This window comes from Lepidochelys kempii, chromosome 18, assembly GCF_965140265.1.
Source record: "Lepidochelys kempii isolate rLepKem1 chromosome 18, rLepKem1.hap2, whole genome shotgun sequence".
Lineage (NCBI taxonomy): Eukaryota > Metazoa > Chordata > Testudines > Cheloniidae > Lepidochelys > Lepidochelys kempii.
The window spans coordinates 10,519,408-10,535,635 of record NC_133273.1 but is presented as its reverse complement, the minus strand read 5'-3'; the positions used below and the strand labels follow the sequence as shown (position 1 = coordinate 10,535,635).

The window sequence follows — 16,228 nt, the reverse complement described above, 5'->3', positions numbered from 1 at the left end:
CCACTGTCAACATCAAGGCAAGTTCATTAAGTCTCCAGAGAAACAAGACATTGTACTGTGAGATTCCAGCATGGATCATTTGCAGATATTGAGAGGAGAACGATGTCTAGTAGTTAGAGCAGTGGACGGAACGTCAGGATTCCTAGGTTATATTTCTAGCTCTGCCATAGAAATACCATTTGTCCTCACACCGTTCGCTCAACCTCTCAGCCTACCCAGCTGTAAAAGAGGGATAATATTTTTGAGGGCATTGTGAGGCTTAATTGATTATTTTAATACGTTTGGAGATTCTCTGAAAGGAGCTGTACAAAGTAAAAAGGAGGAAACATGCCCAAAGTGTTTATCATTCAGTATCTGTTTAGTAAAACGATTAGCAAGGCAAGTTTGCTTCCTAAATTATGCCACAATTGAGCAAAATTGTTCTAGACAAAGAGGCCACCTACAGGGAGACTTTTTGGAAGAACGGTGTAATGCGACAGGAAGAGTATTCACACAAATCAAACACACTTCATTGTTCTCTGGACATAATGCCACGAAAGCAGGTATCTGCCTATCAGATGCCCTGGAAATGGACTGCACCACTGGAAGAAACTCAGGGCAATGCCTCAGCTCAGGGGATTCTTGGGAGGAATTTTGGGATGTTAGGAAAGGGCCAAAACCTGAGTCCTTACCCAGGACAAACTCTTATGGACTTCAGAAGGAAGTTTCCAGAGTAAGGACTAAAACCTGGTCTCAGCATGAGTTGATGGCTTCTGAGAGCCTTCAGCTCCCATTGACTTTATTGGGAGTTTTGGGCACTCAGCACTTTCCAGAAACACTTGGCACTTTGCAGTAAGAAGCCCTAAGTGTAAACCCAAATAGAGACCTCAGAATCTTGCCTCAGAGCACCCAAAATAATGGGTTCTTCTCACAGACCCCTAACTGCATATTTGCCTTGGCACTTACACAGGTGACCAACTTGCATCCTAAATCAAAGGAGGCTTCAAATAATTATTACATTATTGTTATGTAGCCAAGTCTTGGTGTTCTTTGACAAGGGGCCAAGTAAAAGTGAGGATGCTGCTACCTCTTTGAAAAGGTTAGGTAAATTAGTCATTAAACAGAAGATTCTTCACACCACCTTCTGGGCCAGTTCTTCCCAGTGTCCCAGGTTAGATCAGAGCTTCAGCAACTTCTTCAGCCTCTGCCCCAGCCACCAGGGCTCTGAATCTACACTCAGCCCACTAAGTGTACCAGCTTCTTTCGGGGGCGGTCATTTCTCAGTAGGTCATTCGGGTAGACACTGGACTGAGCAGACCAAGCACGGTGATTTGTTCCTCCATCACTTTCATGTGGCAGGCACTACACTGACCTACTAGAGCACATTGGCTTTGATGGGGTCACCTTTTAGCATCCAGTCCGTGTTGGTACCATTGCCTCAACAGAGGTCTCTATTGTCATTGCTCATGATTGTCCATCCTGTTCAAAAGAGTCACAACTTCAGTGATGCAACCGAGCTGAACGGCCTTGTCAGTGTCTCCATCACTTAGATTCATCTGTAGGTCACCGATGTTCTAGCGGAGCATGACAGTTACTGGACAATCACTAACCCAGTGAAGCTAGTGTGTCGATAACTCTGACAACACAGCACCCTATTTATTGATGTATAAAGCCAGTGCACTTTATGTTGGGGTGGTGCCAAATTATTATGAATTGTTGTGATTGGTATGAATAATGTGGTAAGCATGAATTTGGTGTGGCTTGGGATGTCTGAATTGGCTAGAGGATTCTGGGAGCAGGATTCTCTTAGCATCAGACAGTTGGTATGGAAATTTACTGAGTGTGCTGAAATTGCACTTGAATGGATAATTGAGGCTCCATCTGTGCATATATCTCAACATGAGATTTTGGGCAGGTCTACACTTCATCAGGGATTGATGTTCTGAGATCGATCCACCAGTGGTCGATTTAGCAGGTCTAGTAAAGACCCACCAAATCGACTGCAGATCTCTCTCCAGTTGATCCCTGTACTCTACCCCAAACGAGAAGAGTAAGGTAAGTTGACAGGAGATTTTCTTCCATCAACCCCCCGCGGTGTAGACCCTGCGGTAACTCAACCTAAGGTACGTCAACTCCAGCGTCAACTCACGTAGCTGGAGTTGCATAGCATAGATCGACTTACTGCGGTAGTGTAGACCTAGCCTTTGAAACACGTCAGCTGATCGACCAGCCCACAAAGTAAAGAAAACACAAAAACATGCCATCGGTGAGCTTGGTACAGGTTGACCCAGATCGAAATAACCCCTTTTGGAGGACACAGCAATAGGAGCTCAAGTGAATGACTGATGGGAGGGTAAATGTTGATTGAGCTTTGGTCTGTGCCAGTTTTGTAGCCCCCTTCTAAAATACTAATTAGAGAAAACCAGTAATAAAACACCCACGTGGCATATTTTTGGGACATGTGACTCCTTTGAGAACAAAAGGTATAAATGCTAAGCAAAGTAAATTAGTTAGCTAGTTCTCCAATCAACATCTGAAGAGGTCTGTGATGCTGTAAGACAGAAGGCCTTCGGGTAACCAGGAAAGACCCTGCTTCGAGGGACATTTGACAGACCCAGTATCTGAGAGGGGAGAAGAAGAGAAGAGAAGAAGTCTCCATCTAGGACCGGTAGCTATACCTACTTTGTTTGCCAATTAAGATACTGTGTAAGGCCAGCATAATTACTGAGGGTTTATACTTCGGGAATTGAGGCTTGTTAGGAAGATGTGTATTATATAACCTTTACTGCTTGTGTGATTCTTTCTCAAATAAATGATTGTGCGTTAACCATACTGTTCCCAAATTTTCACTGGTACTGGTAACAATCTGCCCAGCTGTGGGCCATTAAAGATCTGTTTCAATAGTTTACCGGTGCTCTGCATACACAGCAGGTCAAAGCCCTTACTTTGTTACCTGTCCTTAAAAGACAACAGCCTAATGGCTGCTCATTAGAGGAACAGAGCAGACATGTTACAAGAAACGTTGCTCTGTGCCATGAAACTCAGCATCTAACAAGATGCAAATGATTCATCTAGCTTGGAGGTGACTAGATTAGTGCTCCGGCATTCTCCTTTTGGCACCAATCCATTTGTTTGCTCGAGATCAGACCTGAGTTTGACGGACTTATCCCAGAGCCCGTTTGTTCACATGAGACAACCAGTTCACAGTCCCTGACCGAGAGCGAGGCCCAGGACTGGAAGAGCAGGGGTAGCGCCAGGCCATAACGGATGTGCATAGGAGAGCCATGCTGGAGACTGGGATAACGAGTCAGATCAGAGCTGGGGCACCAGGTGGGTGTAAAGGAGCGGACTCACCCCTGTGGCCCCTCCTGCTGGTCATTGGGGAATTAGCCCTTTCCAGCCTGGAGTGCCCTCTGCAGGCCAGTGATCCGCACAGCTCTGGCCCCCGTGTCCCTCACGGACCCCAGTGCCCCTTTCTCTAGGTTCTGCCCCCTGACAGCACCCCCACACTCTGCCTCTGGGTCTCCCCTTCCTGGGGGACCCCCAACCCACTATCCCCACCTTGCCTCAGCCTGGGCTACGGCCAGCGATCACCAAGCCCCCGCTCCCTGGGGCAGACGGCAGCGTAAAGGCCACTCATCATAGGCAAGGGGGTTCGGGCCTGTTGCCTTCCTCTGCCTCTACGGGCCTTGGACCGGGCCTTACAGCCTGCGGAGTTGCCATCCTGGAGAGCCCCGCTCAGCCTGCTCCTTCCCCAGCAGGAGGGGCCACAGGGGAGAGTCCGCTCCTTTACACCCACCTGGTGCCCCTCAGTACCCTGTCAGGCAGGCAGGCAGCCAAGCCCTGCTCTCTCCCAGCCTGGAGAGAGACTCCTGGGGCCCCTGGCTCACAGCCTTCTTATACAGGCCAGCTGGGGCCTGACTGGGGCATGGCCCAGCTGCGGCTGCTTCCCCAGTCAGCCATCCCCAGCCACAGCCCTCTCCCGGGCTGCTTTTAACCCCTTCTATTTTAGGAGCAGGGTAGCCACGCTGCTACAGTGGGATAGACGCCTGGGGCCTGCCTGCACTAGGCCTCAGGCAGGTTAGTACGATTAGCCCCTCACTCTGGTGAGCATTAAACTGGGTTCAGATTGATTAAAATTCCGATTAAAAACCAATGAGGTTGGATATTTATCATTGCTCTGTCGCCTGTGGAGAAATCAAGGCCTGTAGCTGCGTGAATAATAGATGGACTCTTGTCTCGCTAATGTCAGCGAGAGGACGATAATAGAGCGGTAGATCAATCAGAATCCCTCCTGAGGGGTCTATCCATCCCCTTGGCGCCGATGTCTAACTCCTACGGATGCTAATGGAAGCTACATGAGCCTACAGGGAGGGAGTTGGCATCTTGTCTGTGATTTAAAGTGCCTCTTTGGTCTTCTACAGAAGACAGCGTCTTCTGTAGTCCCATTTATCTCCCCCTAGATGGTCCTCACAGGGCCTGAGCTGTCACAGCAACTCATGGGGTCATGATTAAAATTCAAAGGTCCTGGAAGGTTATTTGGTTTCAGAGCTCCTATTCCCTCAAAATAAGGCCTGGCCAGCAGCCTACATCAAATGACACTTGGATCTGCCCAGTGGCATGCAGTGATACTGGGATCTGGGGTGAGACGTTTCAGAATGGTAGCCACAGTTCATGCATGACACAGCAGCTGGGGTGGCCAGTTGTCTCCTCCTGACAGTTTTGCCTTTGCTCTGCAGGTGGCCAGAACAGCCTCCAGCGCATCATCGGGGGTTACATAGTGGCACCACATTCCTCCAAGTACCTGGTGTCCCTGAAGAGGAAGACAGGCTTCCATTTCTGTGGTGGGTCGCTGGTCAGCCGAAGCTGGGTCCTGACGGCTGCTCACTGCAAAACTGAGTAAGGAATGCCAGGAGAATCAGGGGCCACTTAACATCAGCCTTCAGAGCGCACAGCCAGACATCTGGGAATCAGACAAGAGACCAGCCACCCCTCACAGCGGAGTATAGAGGTTTGCTAGAGTGCTGGACTCCCATCAAACATCACAGCTCCATGGACTCCTGTACATAGTTACACACGCTCCCAGCTCAGTTTTCAAACTTGGGTGCCTAAGTTCCCATTTCGGTGTCTATATAGGGATTTTGGTGCCTAAGTTTAAGTGCTCAGGTTGAAAGCTGGGCCCTGGATCTGGTACATATCTCCACACAGACCCCACCAGCTCACATGCCTATAGCTCCTACACCCACAGACTGGTGAGCTGTAAGGAGGGATGACTTTTCAAAGGTGGGAAGGTTTGGTTCATATTAAGGACCCAACAGTCTGGCTGCTTCTCTTAACTATCTGAGCCTGTTGGGTCTGACCAATGAGGGCAAGAAACTTTTCCAGGCTGTCTCACTAGGGCCCCAATTCAGCAAGGTGTTTTGAACACGTGCTTACGTTCTATTAAGGTCAATTCCAGCTCAGCTCCAGACCTCTCATGTGACCTTGAGCCAGTGCCAATCTACCTTGTGTCTCGGGGCCCCATTAAATCTTAAATGCATGCTTAAAGTTAAACATGTGCTTTGCTGAATAGCTGAATTGGGGTCCTAGAATTGCAAGGATTTCCTGGTTGTGTTTAAGAAGTAAGGTCAGAAAGAAAAGCCTTCTTTGGGGGACTTGGCATTACTTCCGGCGGGGGGGTCATCACAGGAGCAGCAGCTAGGATGTGAAAAGAGCTGCAGCAAAAGGCAGCTCACCAGAATTTTTCCCATCTCATTGCTGGTGCAGCCAAAGTTCGGGGCACAATTTCTGTCAGTTTTTCTTTTACCCCAACCAGTTTGCCCATTCCTAGTAAGCGACATTTCATAATATTGATGCTTTGGACAAGCTCATTATCCTCTCTCTGGAGAAACATTGGACTGTGGAATTCCAACACAGATGTTGGGAAGGAGGATTCTCTAGTGAGCAGAGCAGAGGCCTGGATTCCCAGCTCTCCCTCTGAATCCCTGTCATTACATCTCACTTCGTTTTTTCTTTTACTCATCTGCAAAATGGAAATGATGCTATTTGTTACGCACCTCACCACAGAGCTGCCCGCCCCCACAGTCACGTGTACCTCCAAGCAGTCATACAGCCAGATCTACGCACTAGGCAAACACACACACGTCCCTCCATCACTTCAGTGTTGACTCCATGTGAATTCAAACAAAAGGTGCACAAGATCTCACATGGCTAGTTCTGTGAGTGCTACAAGCCTTGTGAAATATTTTGAGTCCTCTGAGGGACTGTATTTTACATCAGACCTGGGCAGAGATATTTTTCCCCAGCACTGATGCACCGGTGACTAGGCTCTCTGCTGTCTCCCAACAGAATTAACCAGATGATGATTGTAGCTGGGGAATATTCTCTCTCCACTTTTGAAGGCACAGAGCAGATCTTCCGGCCCTCTCGGATGGTGGTTCATCCGGACTACAGCTCCACTTCCAAAAATGCGGACATCATGCTGATTAAGGTAACAAGCTTTCACCAGACCACGAAAGGGAGGACAGCTGTTGGAGAGGGAGGGGGTCACTACAGATCGTTTTGGCTTTTTACAGCAAAGTACATGTGCTCCAATGAGCACGTATTCAGACACGAAGCATTTGGGGTAGGGGAAATAAAGGCAGGGATGGTGGCAATGTGCAGGAGGTCAAGGTGAAGAGGAACAAACCACCAATGACCCCTAATAAAAACAAATACCTAGCTCGTACATGCACCTTGTATCTGTAGATCTCAAAGCACTTTACACAAGGAGAGAGGAATCATCACCCCGTTTTTACAGATGGGGAAACTGAGGCACAGAGCGATGTGACTCACCCAAAGTCACTCAGCAGGCCAGCAGCAGAGCCAGGACAAGAACCCAAATTGGAGTACAAGGCCCGTCGCCCCATCTGCACTACTTCTGATATAAACGTAGGGTCTGATCACTGGAGGTGCTGAGCACCTTCATCTCCCTTCTCTCAAACCTGGAAATAAATAAAACAAACTAACCGATCCCTGCCAAGTGTCCCCCACAAAAAGCATGTTGTTGACAACGTTACTAGCCATTGGAAATAGGAGACTGGAGTGGAATGGCCTTCCCAGCCCTACCTATCCCATTGCTACTGCAGATGCTGTCCAGCTCCAGGGTAGCGATCCCAGAGGTCTAGACTGCACTGCCCCTCCTCCCCATGAACACTGCCTTACTCCTCCTTGACACAAGTAGGGCTATTACTCCCTGTGAGGGAGGGGGCTCTGAGTTCCAAAAGACACGCAATGTATGATCAGTAAGGCCAGTAACTAGTAATCAGGACACACGTGCCTGCTCTTCCCAGCTCCCCCAACTGTGAGGCTCTAGCACCAGCTACCTGCAAACCAGCTGGAGAGGGGACAATTTGTCAGAGGAGGGGTGTGCATTCTTCTATGCGATTGTTGCTTTCTGATGCTTTTCTACCCAGGAAGTCAATATGCCCCTGGGGAGCACGCACAGCACTGGGACTCAGGAGAACTGGGTTCTGTTCCTGGCTCTGCTGCATGCCCTTGGGCAAGTCACTTCCCTGCTCTGTGCCTCAGTTTCCCCATCTGTAAAGTGATACTTACCTCCTATATAAGTGCTAGGTATTATGATTAGTTACTGATCATTGTACATTTCAGATCTCACAGGGTCTCTTTCACTCTGTGGGCCTATTTACCTTAGTGAAGAGTACCAACCTCTGTGGTATCTAGGCACTGATTAGTACCTAGGCTGGAGATACACTTCCTGAGTTCCGGGCTCTCTGTCATTGTCAGTTGTTTCCTACCACTCCTTGGTAAGGAATTGAGCAGGCTGAGTGGACAAGCGTCCCTAAAGGATATGGAGTGGCTTATACGCAGTATCAGGGCCAACCTGCCCTCCCATCCCTGCAAAAAACAATCTAAAAGGATTCTGCAGAGTATCCTCATGGGTGAGAGCCAGTTTAGCCCCAAAGCCTTTCTGTTTGTGCCACAGGTTTAAACAGCAATGCACGGTAATGCACACTGAATTTGCAAGTGCAGGTGCAGAATATAATCATGCCCGCTTCTAGTTCTGTACACCCACACAGCAGAAGCATTCATGTGAGTGGGTGAATGGGCACGCGTCACTATTGCCTATACACATCCTGTGTGATCTTTTCACTTGTATTTTGGTTTTGGAACCCGGTCTTTATAAGCTCACTAAGCATTCGTGGGACAATGAGGTTCAGCGTTTGCTCAGGAGGAGTTGGAGCAGCGTTCATGAATCATTTAAAGGCAGGGACAAAATGACTGAACACACTACAACAGATGCTGTATTATAAAAACCAAGAGCTGATCAATGTAAGTCAGTCCATGGGGGACATGAGGGAATCCAAGCCCAGACACTGAAAGAAATCCCACCAAATCCCCATGCAGAGCACACCCTGCAAATTCACTAGATCTAGTCTTCTAGGCAAATGCTAGGTGCTTGCAGAATGGTTTCTCCTGAGATTTTTTCCCAGGTGGCAATCCCTTACTGAAAGAGCATTTGCTGTTCAAAATATTCTGTAAGCCAAAGGAGCCTCTGTTACCTGACATAACAGGGACTCATTAAGATTGCCTGTCCCTTTACTAATCCAGTAGCTTCAAAAGGAAGCCGTGAAAAGTCCAAGCCAGGGAAGGAAACCGAAAGGGGAGCTAAATGAAATTCCCAGGGAGGATTGCCTTTAACAAATTAACATTTCAGGCTAAGCCGGTATTGTTTTCACTTAAACAGCATTCATATATTCAAATAGGTTTTCAAAGTGCATTGTGTATTAATAAGAATGGACTCGAGTTTAAATAATCATTAAAGTGATGCTGTCTAAGGCTCCAGGCACTGAGTCTGCTAGATTCCCCGCGAGGGAATGTGCAGTGCAGAGCTGGAGGGGGTTTCTCGTGACTGAAGCAGCAGCAGCTCAGAGGCTGCTGGAACACAGTGATGCAGTTCAGTTCTCTCCTAAGAGCCCCTGGTAGCCTGGCTCTTATTTCCCTAAAATCAAATATTTCCAAAGCACCAGGATGAACCATTCAGAGAGACTGAAAACCGAGATTGCAGACTCCTGCCGTTAGCAACGGGGAGTGTGTGCAAATGAACATAGCCCTTCGTTTCTGCTCTCGGCGCATGGCCCTGCTGCAGAGAGTACATGTACAGCACACATTGATAAATCATGCTCAAAGCTCTAGAAACTATATTATCATCCCAATATAATAGCAAATGATACTGTCGTCTGCTCCTATAGTGCTCAAAGAGACAGCCCAGGGGTGGGTCACAGTGGACAAGCAGCTCAACATGATCTCCCAGTGTGATGCTGTGACAAAAAGGGCCAATGCCATCCTCGGATGCATAACCCCAGGAATACGGAGTAGAAGGAGGGAGGGGAATTTACATTTACATTAGTGAGAGCAATACTGGAATATAGCACCCAGTTCTGGTGTCCACATTTTAAAAAGGATGTTGAAAAACTGGAGAGGGTGGAGTAAAACAGCCACAATAATGATTTGAGGGCTGGAAAAAAATGCCTTACAGTGAGAGACTTAAAGGGATCGGTGTGTTTAGTGTATCAGAAATCGAGCGATGGCTTGATTACAGTATATAAGTATCTTCATGGGGAGAAAATACCAGTATTAAAATGATTTTTAATCCAGCAGAGAAAGGCAGAAAAAGAACCAATGGCCAAAGCTGAAGCCAGACAAATTCAAATTGGAACTAAGGCCCACATTTTTAACACTGGGGATGATTAATCATTGAAACAAACAGCCAAGAGAAGTAATGGATTCTCCATTCAGGTTTTGATGTCTTCAGTGCCCAGCTGGCTGCCTTTCTGGAAGATGCTTTAGCCAAACACAAGTTACTGGGCTCAATACAGGGGTAACTGGGTGAAATGTAATGGCCTGCGATATACAAGAGATCATAATAGATGATCTAATGGTTCCTTGTGGCCTTAAACTCTATAAATTTATTACCTCCACCTTTACCCAAAACGCAAACCAAACCTTTCTGAGGGTTTGAAAATGTTAATTCAGTACTCTTCCCTGTGCATCTCTGTTTTGCTAACAGAAAGGGCCTGAACAATCCAACAGATCTAAAGTTGAGGAGTGGCGAATACAATTTTTACAGCTGCTGCACACCACCTTTGTGGGAAGCCTACAGAATTTACTAGAGATGAAACCAAGAGGGTCCTGTAGAAATATAATAAATAGGCTCCTATAGAAATTAGTCCTAAAACCATGATAATTTCATAGAGAATGAGATCCTTTCTATAGGTATTTTGACCCATCCTATAGAATTCTATAGCCAGGACATAATTCTCTTCTAGATTCTATTGGAGGATTCAAAGAATCTTATAGAAAAATTCTCATTGCCTTTTTCATTCTATAGGGCTTTCCATAAGGGTGAAGTCTTAGACCAAAACAGTGGATCCAAACACCCCATGGCTTTGAGGAAAAGATTGGAAACTGAATCCAGATCCAAGTTTTGCAGCCAGGTCCCATTTCCATGATGGGCCAAACCAAAACCCTGGATCTGGATTCGATTTTGCAGCTGATGCAGCCTGGCTGGTTCAGGGAAGCATCCCAAACATGAATGGAACCCGAGCTGTGAGTTGCATGAGGTTCGCCTGTCACCGTACACAAGGCCCTATGCCCATGATCACCTGTTCCCGCCTCTGTTTCTTTCCAGTCAGTAATGACTCTCCCCTTGGTGTCTCCAAACAGCTGAACAGGCCACTGGTGCATAATGCTTTTGTTTCCGTTGTGCCACTTCCCCAGCAAGGAGCGGTCGTGAGGGAGGGCCGCTTCTGCCAAGTCTCTGGCTGGGGTTACACCACTCCCGTGGGCGGGACGACTTCAGACACCCTTCGCAGCCTGCGCCTGCCTATCATCTCTTCTGGGAAGTGTAACAGCACAGCCTCCTATGCGGGACACATCACCAAGAACATGATCTGTGCCGGGTTCAACACAGGGGGCAAAGATGCCTGCCAGGTACAGCTGCCCTCCTTAATTCTGCAGAGGAAGCTGCAAGTTCAAACCTCTCCTCCGGAGAGAGCGCGTCCTCTAGCAAGCCAGCTATGCCCAAGCTGCAGAGAACCATCCTGAACTGCTAGGCACTCAGTGTCAGATGGGTCTTTAGACCCGCTGGGTCCCATTAAAAAGAATCCATCCGTTAACAAGCATCTCCTGCTTCCTTCACATCTGATAGGAAACTAGTACTTTTCTAAACAGACTTGGAAGACACAAGTCAACAGTGACGAGTGAGTTTGGGGGCTCTCAAATTTTGGGTGCCCAGTACACCTTTAAAAGGACCTGGTTTCCTGAGGATGCACTTTCTGGGACAAAAATCAGGGTCTTCTCAGGGGACCACATGGGGCACCCAAAACCACGAGTCCCTTTTTGAAAATCTTGACCACCATTACTGCAGCCAGTGGGCAGCGTGATGAGAGAGGGTTTGGAGTAAAATGCTTGCACAGAGACACGGCAGGCAGCTGTCCTCCGCGCTGCCTTGTCCTCAAGTTCCTATAGAGTTAAAGCCTTGATCACACACCTCCTAACTGGAGATGATTCACGCCCGGAATTGAAGCACAGAGGGTGGGTGGAGAAGGCCGATCTATTTTTATAGCAAGAAGAACAGAATGGCAAGCTAGAAATGCACTAGCTTCTTTCCCCCCCTCTTCCTGGGTAAGACAATATCAAGAAAGCACAATGGGGCCGAAGGTGTCCCTTCCAAAATGCATTACCTCTTTTTTAATCATTTGTCTGGCAGGACCTAGTCATCACGTCGCCAGTGCGGCATGAGGTCATGTTCTTGTGTTGTGAAACCAGGTCATTGCGTGATGCTACTGCATCACACATAGGAAGGCACAATGGTGCAGAATGTCCCCAAGGGCTGGACTAAATCTCTCTGGGATTCCAGCATTGTCTCTCAGAGGGCAGGACCGTGCCAGTTTTGATGGGTCTTTCTAGCGTCCTGTAAGAAAACTGTTCCATCGGTTGGGCAGGGGTGCTGCCCCGGGAAAGGGTCAGGTGCAATTTCCATTGAACGGGACTGTCAGGACAGGGTGGGAAATGTGTTAAGTTACATTTATGGGGCCAAATTCTTTGCTGGTGTAAATAGGCAAAGCTCTGACATCAATGGCATAGAGCCCATTTACACGAGCAGAGACTGTGGTCTCATAAGTCGCCCCCTCCATCTCTGAATTCCCTCCAGGCTGCCTAAGTCCTTCTGGGACTCAGGTCCAGAAATATATGGAATGTAATCTAGGAGCCTGATTCCTCATTGCCATGCACCTTTCACCAGTGCAAAGAAGGCTGTTACTATTCTGAGTGAGCAGCATTTTATACCTACTTTGCACTGGTGAAATGCCTACCTAGGGTGTAGGGCTACGGAGACTCTGCCCCAGAGTGTTCTTGGTCCTCCCATTCCTAGACAGGAAAGGTGTTTATTACAATGATGGAAGGGTCCCCCCCAAACCATTTTAGAAAACCAAAACCTTTATTGTGGCTGCTTCTTTTCTAGGGGGACTCTGGCGGGCCACTGGTGTGCGAGGGCCGAGTGTTCGGGATTGTGTCCTGGGGGAACAGCTGCGCTCGTCCCAGGTACCCAGGTGTTTACACCGCAGTAGCCAACTTTCAGAAATGGATTTACAAAACCATCTTTAGGCGCGAATAGTGGCGGCTCCATGTCCTCGCAACGTGCACCTTCCACTGCCCGTTTCCAGCTTTGAGCAAATAAACTTGTGATGAAAAAGAAACAAGAAGCTCCTTCAAATGTAGCCCTCCTGGGACCGTCTGAAAGTCACCTTGGGGGAGAAGGGAGATGGTGTTTTTTAAAAAGCACTCTCTTGCAAGAAGTATATATACCTCTCAAATTCTGCGTCAGGTACACTGATTTCTGCCTTTGATGGAAATAGAATAACTCCACAGGTTTAGGATTCTGAAAACATGCGGGGGCTGAAAGTTACTTAAAAACCAGAAGGAATCGCAGGCAAAGGATTAATAGAACCAATTTTAACTTCATTAAAAGCCACCAGAGAGAAGGAAAGAAAAAGAAAAGCAATGTGCAGTAAAAACCACTGAATAGATCAAACATCCAGGAGTGGGGGAAGGATCCATCTCTGAGCACAAAATGTTCCTAGTATCAAAATAAGCTCAAAGTCACTTCCCTTTTAAATATTAGCTGAGTGATTTGCTGTCCTCACCAGCTGGCTATGCCCGGAACTTGGCCATGATTAATTACTAGTGTATTCTCTCCCCTGTAGGGCGCATTATGAAGACCTGGCTCAGGTACTGAATGACTAAAGCTGCTGCCAGGAGGGTTTTTCCTTTGAACCTTTGTGTCAGAACATCACAATGGGCCTGATCTAAAGCCCACTGAAGTCAATAGGAGTCTTTCAATGGGCTTTCGAACAGAGCCTAGGAGACTCCAGGTACGGAGTCCACCACGGACACACACCAGCCATCCTTGTTATTTATTCCCTGAGGGAGTCAATCTAGGTAGCTGAATACACCTCATCAGACTATTCTGATTAAAGATTTTCACCAAGGGCATGAATCTGCAGTGCAGACACCCCACTGAGCCAGACTGTGCCCCCTAGACACACCCACCAAGACACCAAGGGTGTCCTGACAATGAGTCAATGAGGCCTGTGCAGGTGGAAATGGGAACAGAGCCTGGCCCTGAACACACTGGGACAAACACAGACTTTCGGGTAGATCTGCACTGCACAGGTAATACAGGATCTTACCTGGATGTTGGTCCAAACCCCTCTATTGTCCACACAGAAAATCCTTTTACCTGTTTGGAGGTTCTTTCAGCTCAGGCTGACCCAGCTGGGGGCGAGGGGAGGGGTTAGAACCTGGGCTCCGGTTCCCGTCGGGCTGGAACCTGCTCACTTTGCAGTGAGGATTAAGGTGGCCACTGATGCATCCCCTGAATAGTGGACATTCTGGTACTTTGGGAACAGCACTAGCCTGCCACCGCCTGTGTGACCCCAACAGCTTGACCTCACACACGCGGTGCATGCGAAATCATGCCAGCAGGGACAGAGTGGCACACTCTTCAAATGGCGTCTTCCATGTGTGATGTCCAGTTTGTCTAGGTACCGACAAGGAAACCATAGAAAAACAGGACTATCCGGCTTAAAATTGGGTGAATGGCCTGTCTGGTGAGGATGCAGGCTAATCATGATGGCCCTCCACTGCCTTGCCAGAGTTCCCCCCGAAGGGCAGACGAGGTCTCCTGCAATTGATACAATTGACTGGGAAAGAATCCTCGAGCATCTCAACAGAAAGAACCAGGGGATATCCCTCAGACACACACAGGAGTGCAGACACGGTAACACAGAGAAGGTTTTGCAGTGGGGACGCTCACATCTGGGTTAGGCTCACCCAGGTACTCAGACCCGGGTGCCAGTCACCTGGGCTAACTCTGCAGTGAAGACATACCCCCATTGTAAATCAAGGGCAGTTCCATTCCAGTCAATGGGGATAGGAAATCCAAAGCTTCTCCTCTTAAAAGCTTTAAGGCCAATTGTTTTCCTTTCACGCTGCCCTTTGACTGCATGGAGGTACGTCAAGAAGGTCACCTGCCTTCCTTCGCTGCACTGCACCCACCAGATACTGAGCCGTGCTATGGGTTTGGAGAAAGCACATAAGGAGGAAGCAATGGAAGTCCTGGTCAGTCACATGCAAGTGAATGTGTAGGGCTAATGCTTGGCTCTGCATGTGACAATGCACACTGTTTGGTCACTAGCTTTGGCACTGCATGTGTGCCATGGGGAGGAACAGGCAGACCCAGGTGGGGTTCCGTCTAATGGGCTCAGCCTCTGACAAATGAGCTCTTCTTTCCTCCTCAGCCCTTTTAAAGGGAATGGCGAGTCCCCAAGGGAAACGGGTGTGGAGCAGCGGGAGCTCAGGGCTTGAAAAGCAAAAAAAGGATCAGCCAAACCAGGCAGGATAGGTGGGAACATGGGATGTAGAGAGAGGGACAAGTGCATTTCAGGTGCCATCCTACCACCTCCAGTGATGGCAGGGAACCTGGAGCTGCTATGGGTAGGGCACGTGACCTAGTGGTTAGAGCATTACCTTCAGCAGAGTTGAACCCAGGGACATATTTAGCCTAGAGGGAGAGAAACCTGATCCCCTTTTCTCCACCTGCACCCCTAAGTCTGAGCTGAGTAATGGAACTATTTTTATTTGCCAATAACTTGTCAGAATCAAGATGCTAAAATTCCCCAGATTTACAATGAGGATTTGGATGCACTGCATTTTGATGTATTTCCTCCTCTGTCTAATGTGTCCTCCTTTCAGCACCAGAGAGAGGGATTTTGTGAAGGGGTGTGAAGTGGGAATGCCTCACAAAGGCAGCAAGGATAACTCCAACCACACCTATCTCAATCAACTTTCCCCTGCCTGTAACAGAGACAGGGGCTTAGCCAGCTCTCTGCTGGCAAATTCTGCCTCCTCTTTTCATAAGGGAAATGGATGGGAAACAGAAAGCAGAATGGAACAAATTAATGAATGATGTAAGAGCTCCTTAGAGCTTCAGGTCAGGAGATTCATCTACCAGTGGGAACATATGCAGCAACCCTGACCTCCTAACTCCTTCAGAACAGATGTACTGAACTCACGAGCTCTTGGATTTCTTTACTCTTATGCTCATTATAATGGAGCAACTCTCCTCAGCCTGCAGATGCTGATGTAGAATATAAGCACCTGTCTCCTTATCTTTGCACATCTGCTGTCCAATTTATCAAGGGTGTTTTTTGGATGGATCTGAAGGTGCAGAATAATTGATAGCCAATTTAGCGCCCATGGGAGAGCTGAAAAAATATGCACTTCACATGTATGCAAAGGGTTCAGAATAGCCAGTTGGATTTCTACGGACTGTTTGTAAGGTGCACGTCCTTTGTTCCAAGGGGGTCTTTGGAACATGTGACTGCAAGACTTGAAGTGAACTGAATACAGCCTGCCTTGTGGAACTGGTAGCTCTACAGCTATATTAATTGTATTATATAGATCATTTAAGATTATTACAGCATCTTTCAACTTTAAGAATCCCAAGGCAATTTGCAAATTGAAGCTATACAGAGCCCAAAGACCAGTTTCGTGCAGCACTGCAAGGCAGCCACCTCTGGTTTGAAACATAACAGCCGGTTAATAACACACAGCATCAAAGTCAACATTTTGATGCAGGAAACAAAGCAAATTGAAGCTGTAGGGGGAATATAGGGAGGCAGAACCG

At 47.8% G+C, this 16,228-nt stretch overlaps 1 protein-coding gene across 3 annotated transcripts in view; it reads left to right on the top strand.

Moving 5' to 3' along the window:
- Positions 1-12,779, top strand: part of LOC140900003 (trypsin-3-like) — a 32,279-nt gene extending 19,500 nt beyond the window's left edge. The window contains exons 2-5 of one of the 3 annotated variants that reach the window (XM_073316453.1): positions 4,719-4,878; positions 6,328-6,469; positions 10,759-10,971; positions 12,503-12,779. In XM_073316453.1, coding sequence (XP_073172554.1) covers positions 4,719-4,878; positions 6,328-6,469; positions 10,759-10,971; positions 12,503-12,655 — 668 coding nt within the window. In that variant the 3' untranslated portion in view covers positions 12,656-12,779. Of the gene's footprint in view, positions 1-4,718; positions 4,879-6,327; positions 6,470-10,704; positions 10,972-12,502 lie in introns of all 3 variants that reach the window. The other 2 variants (XM_073316452.1, XM_073316451.1) reach the window with 2 other exon arrangements.
- The last annotated feature ends 3,449 nt before the right edge of the window (positions 12,780-16,228 follow it).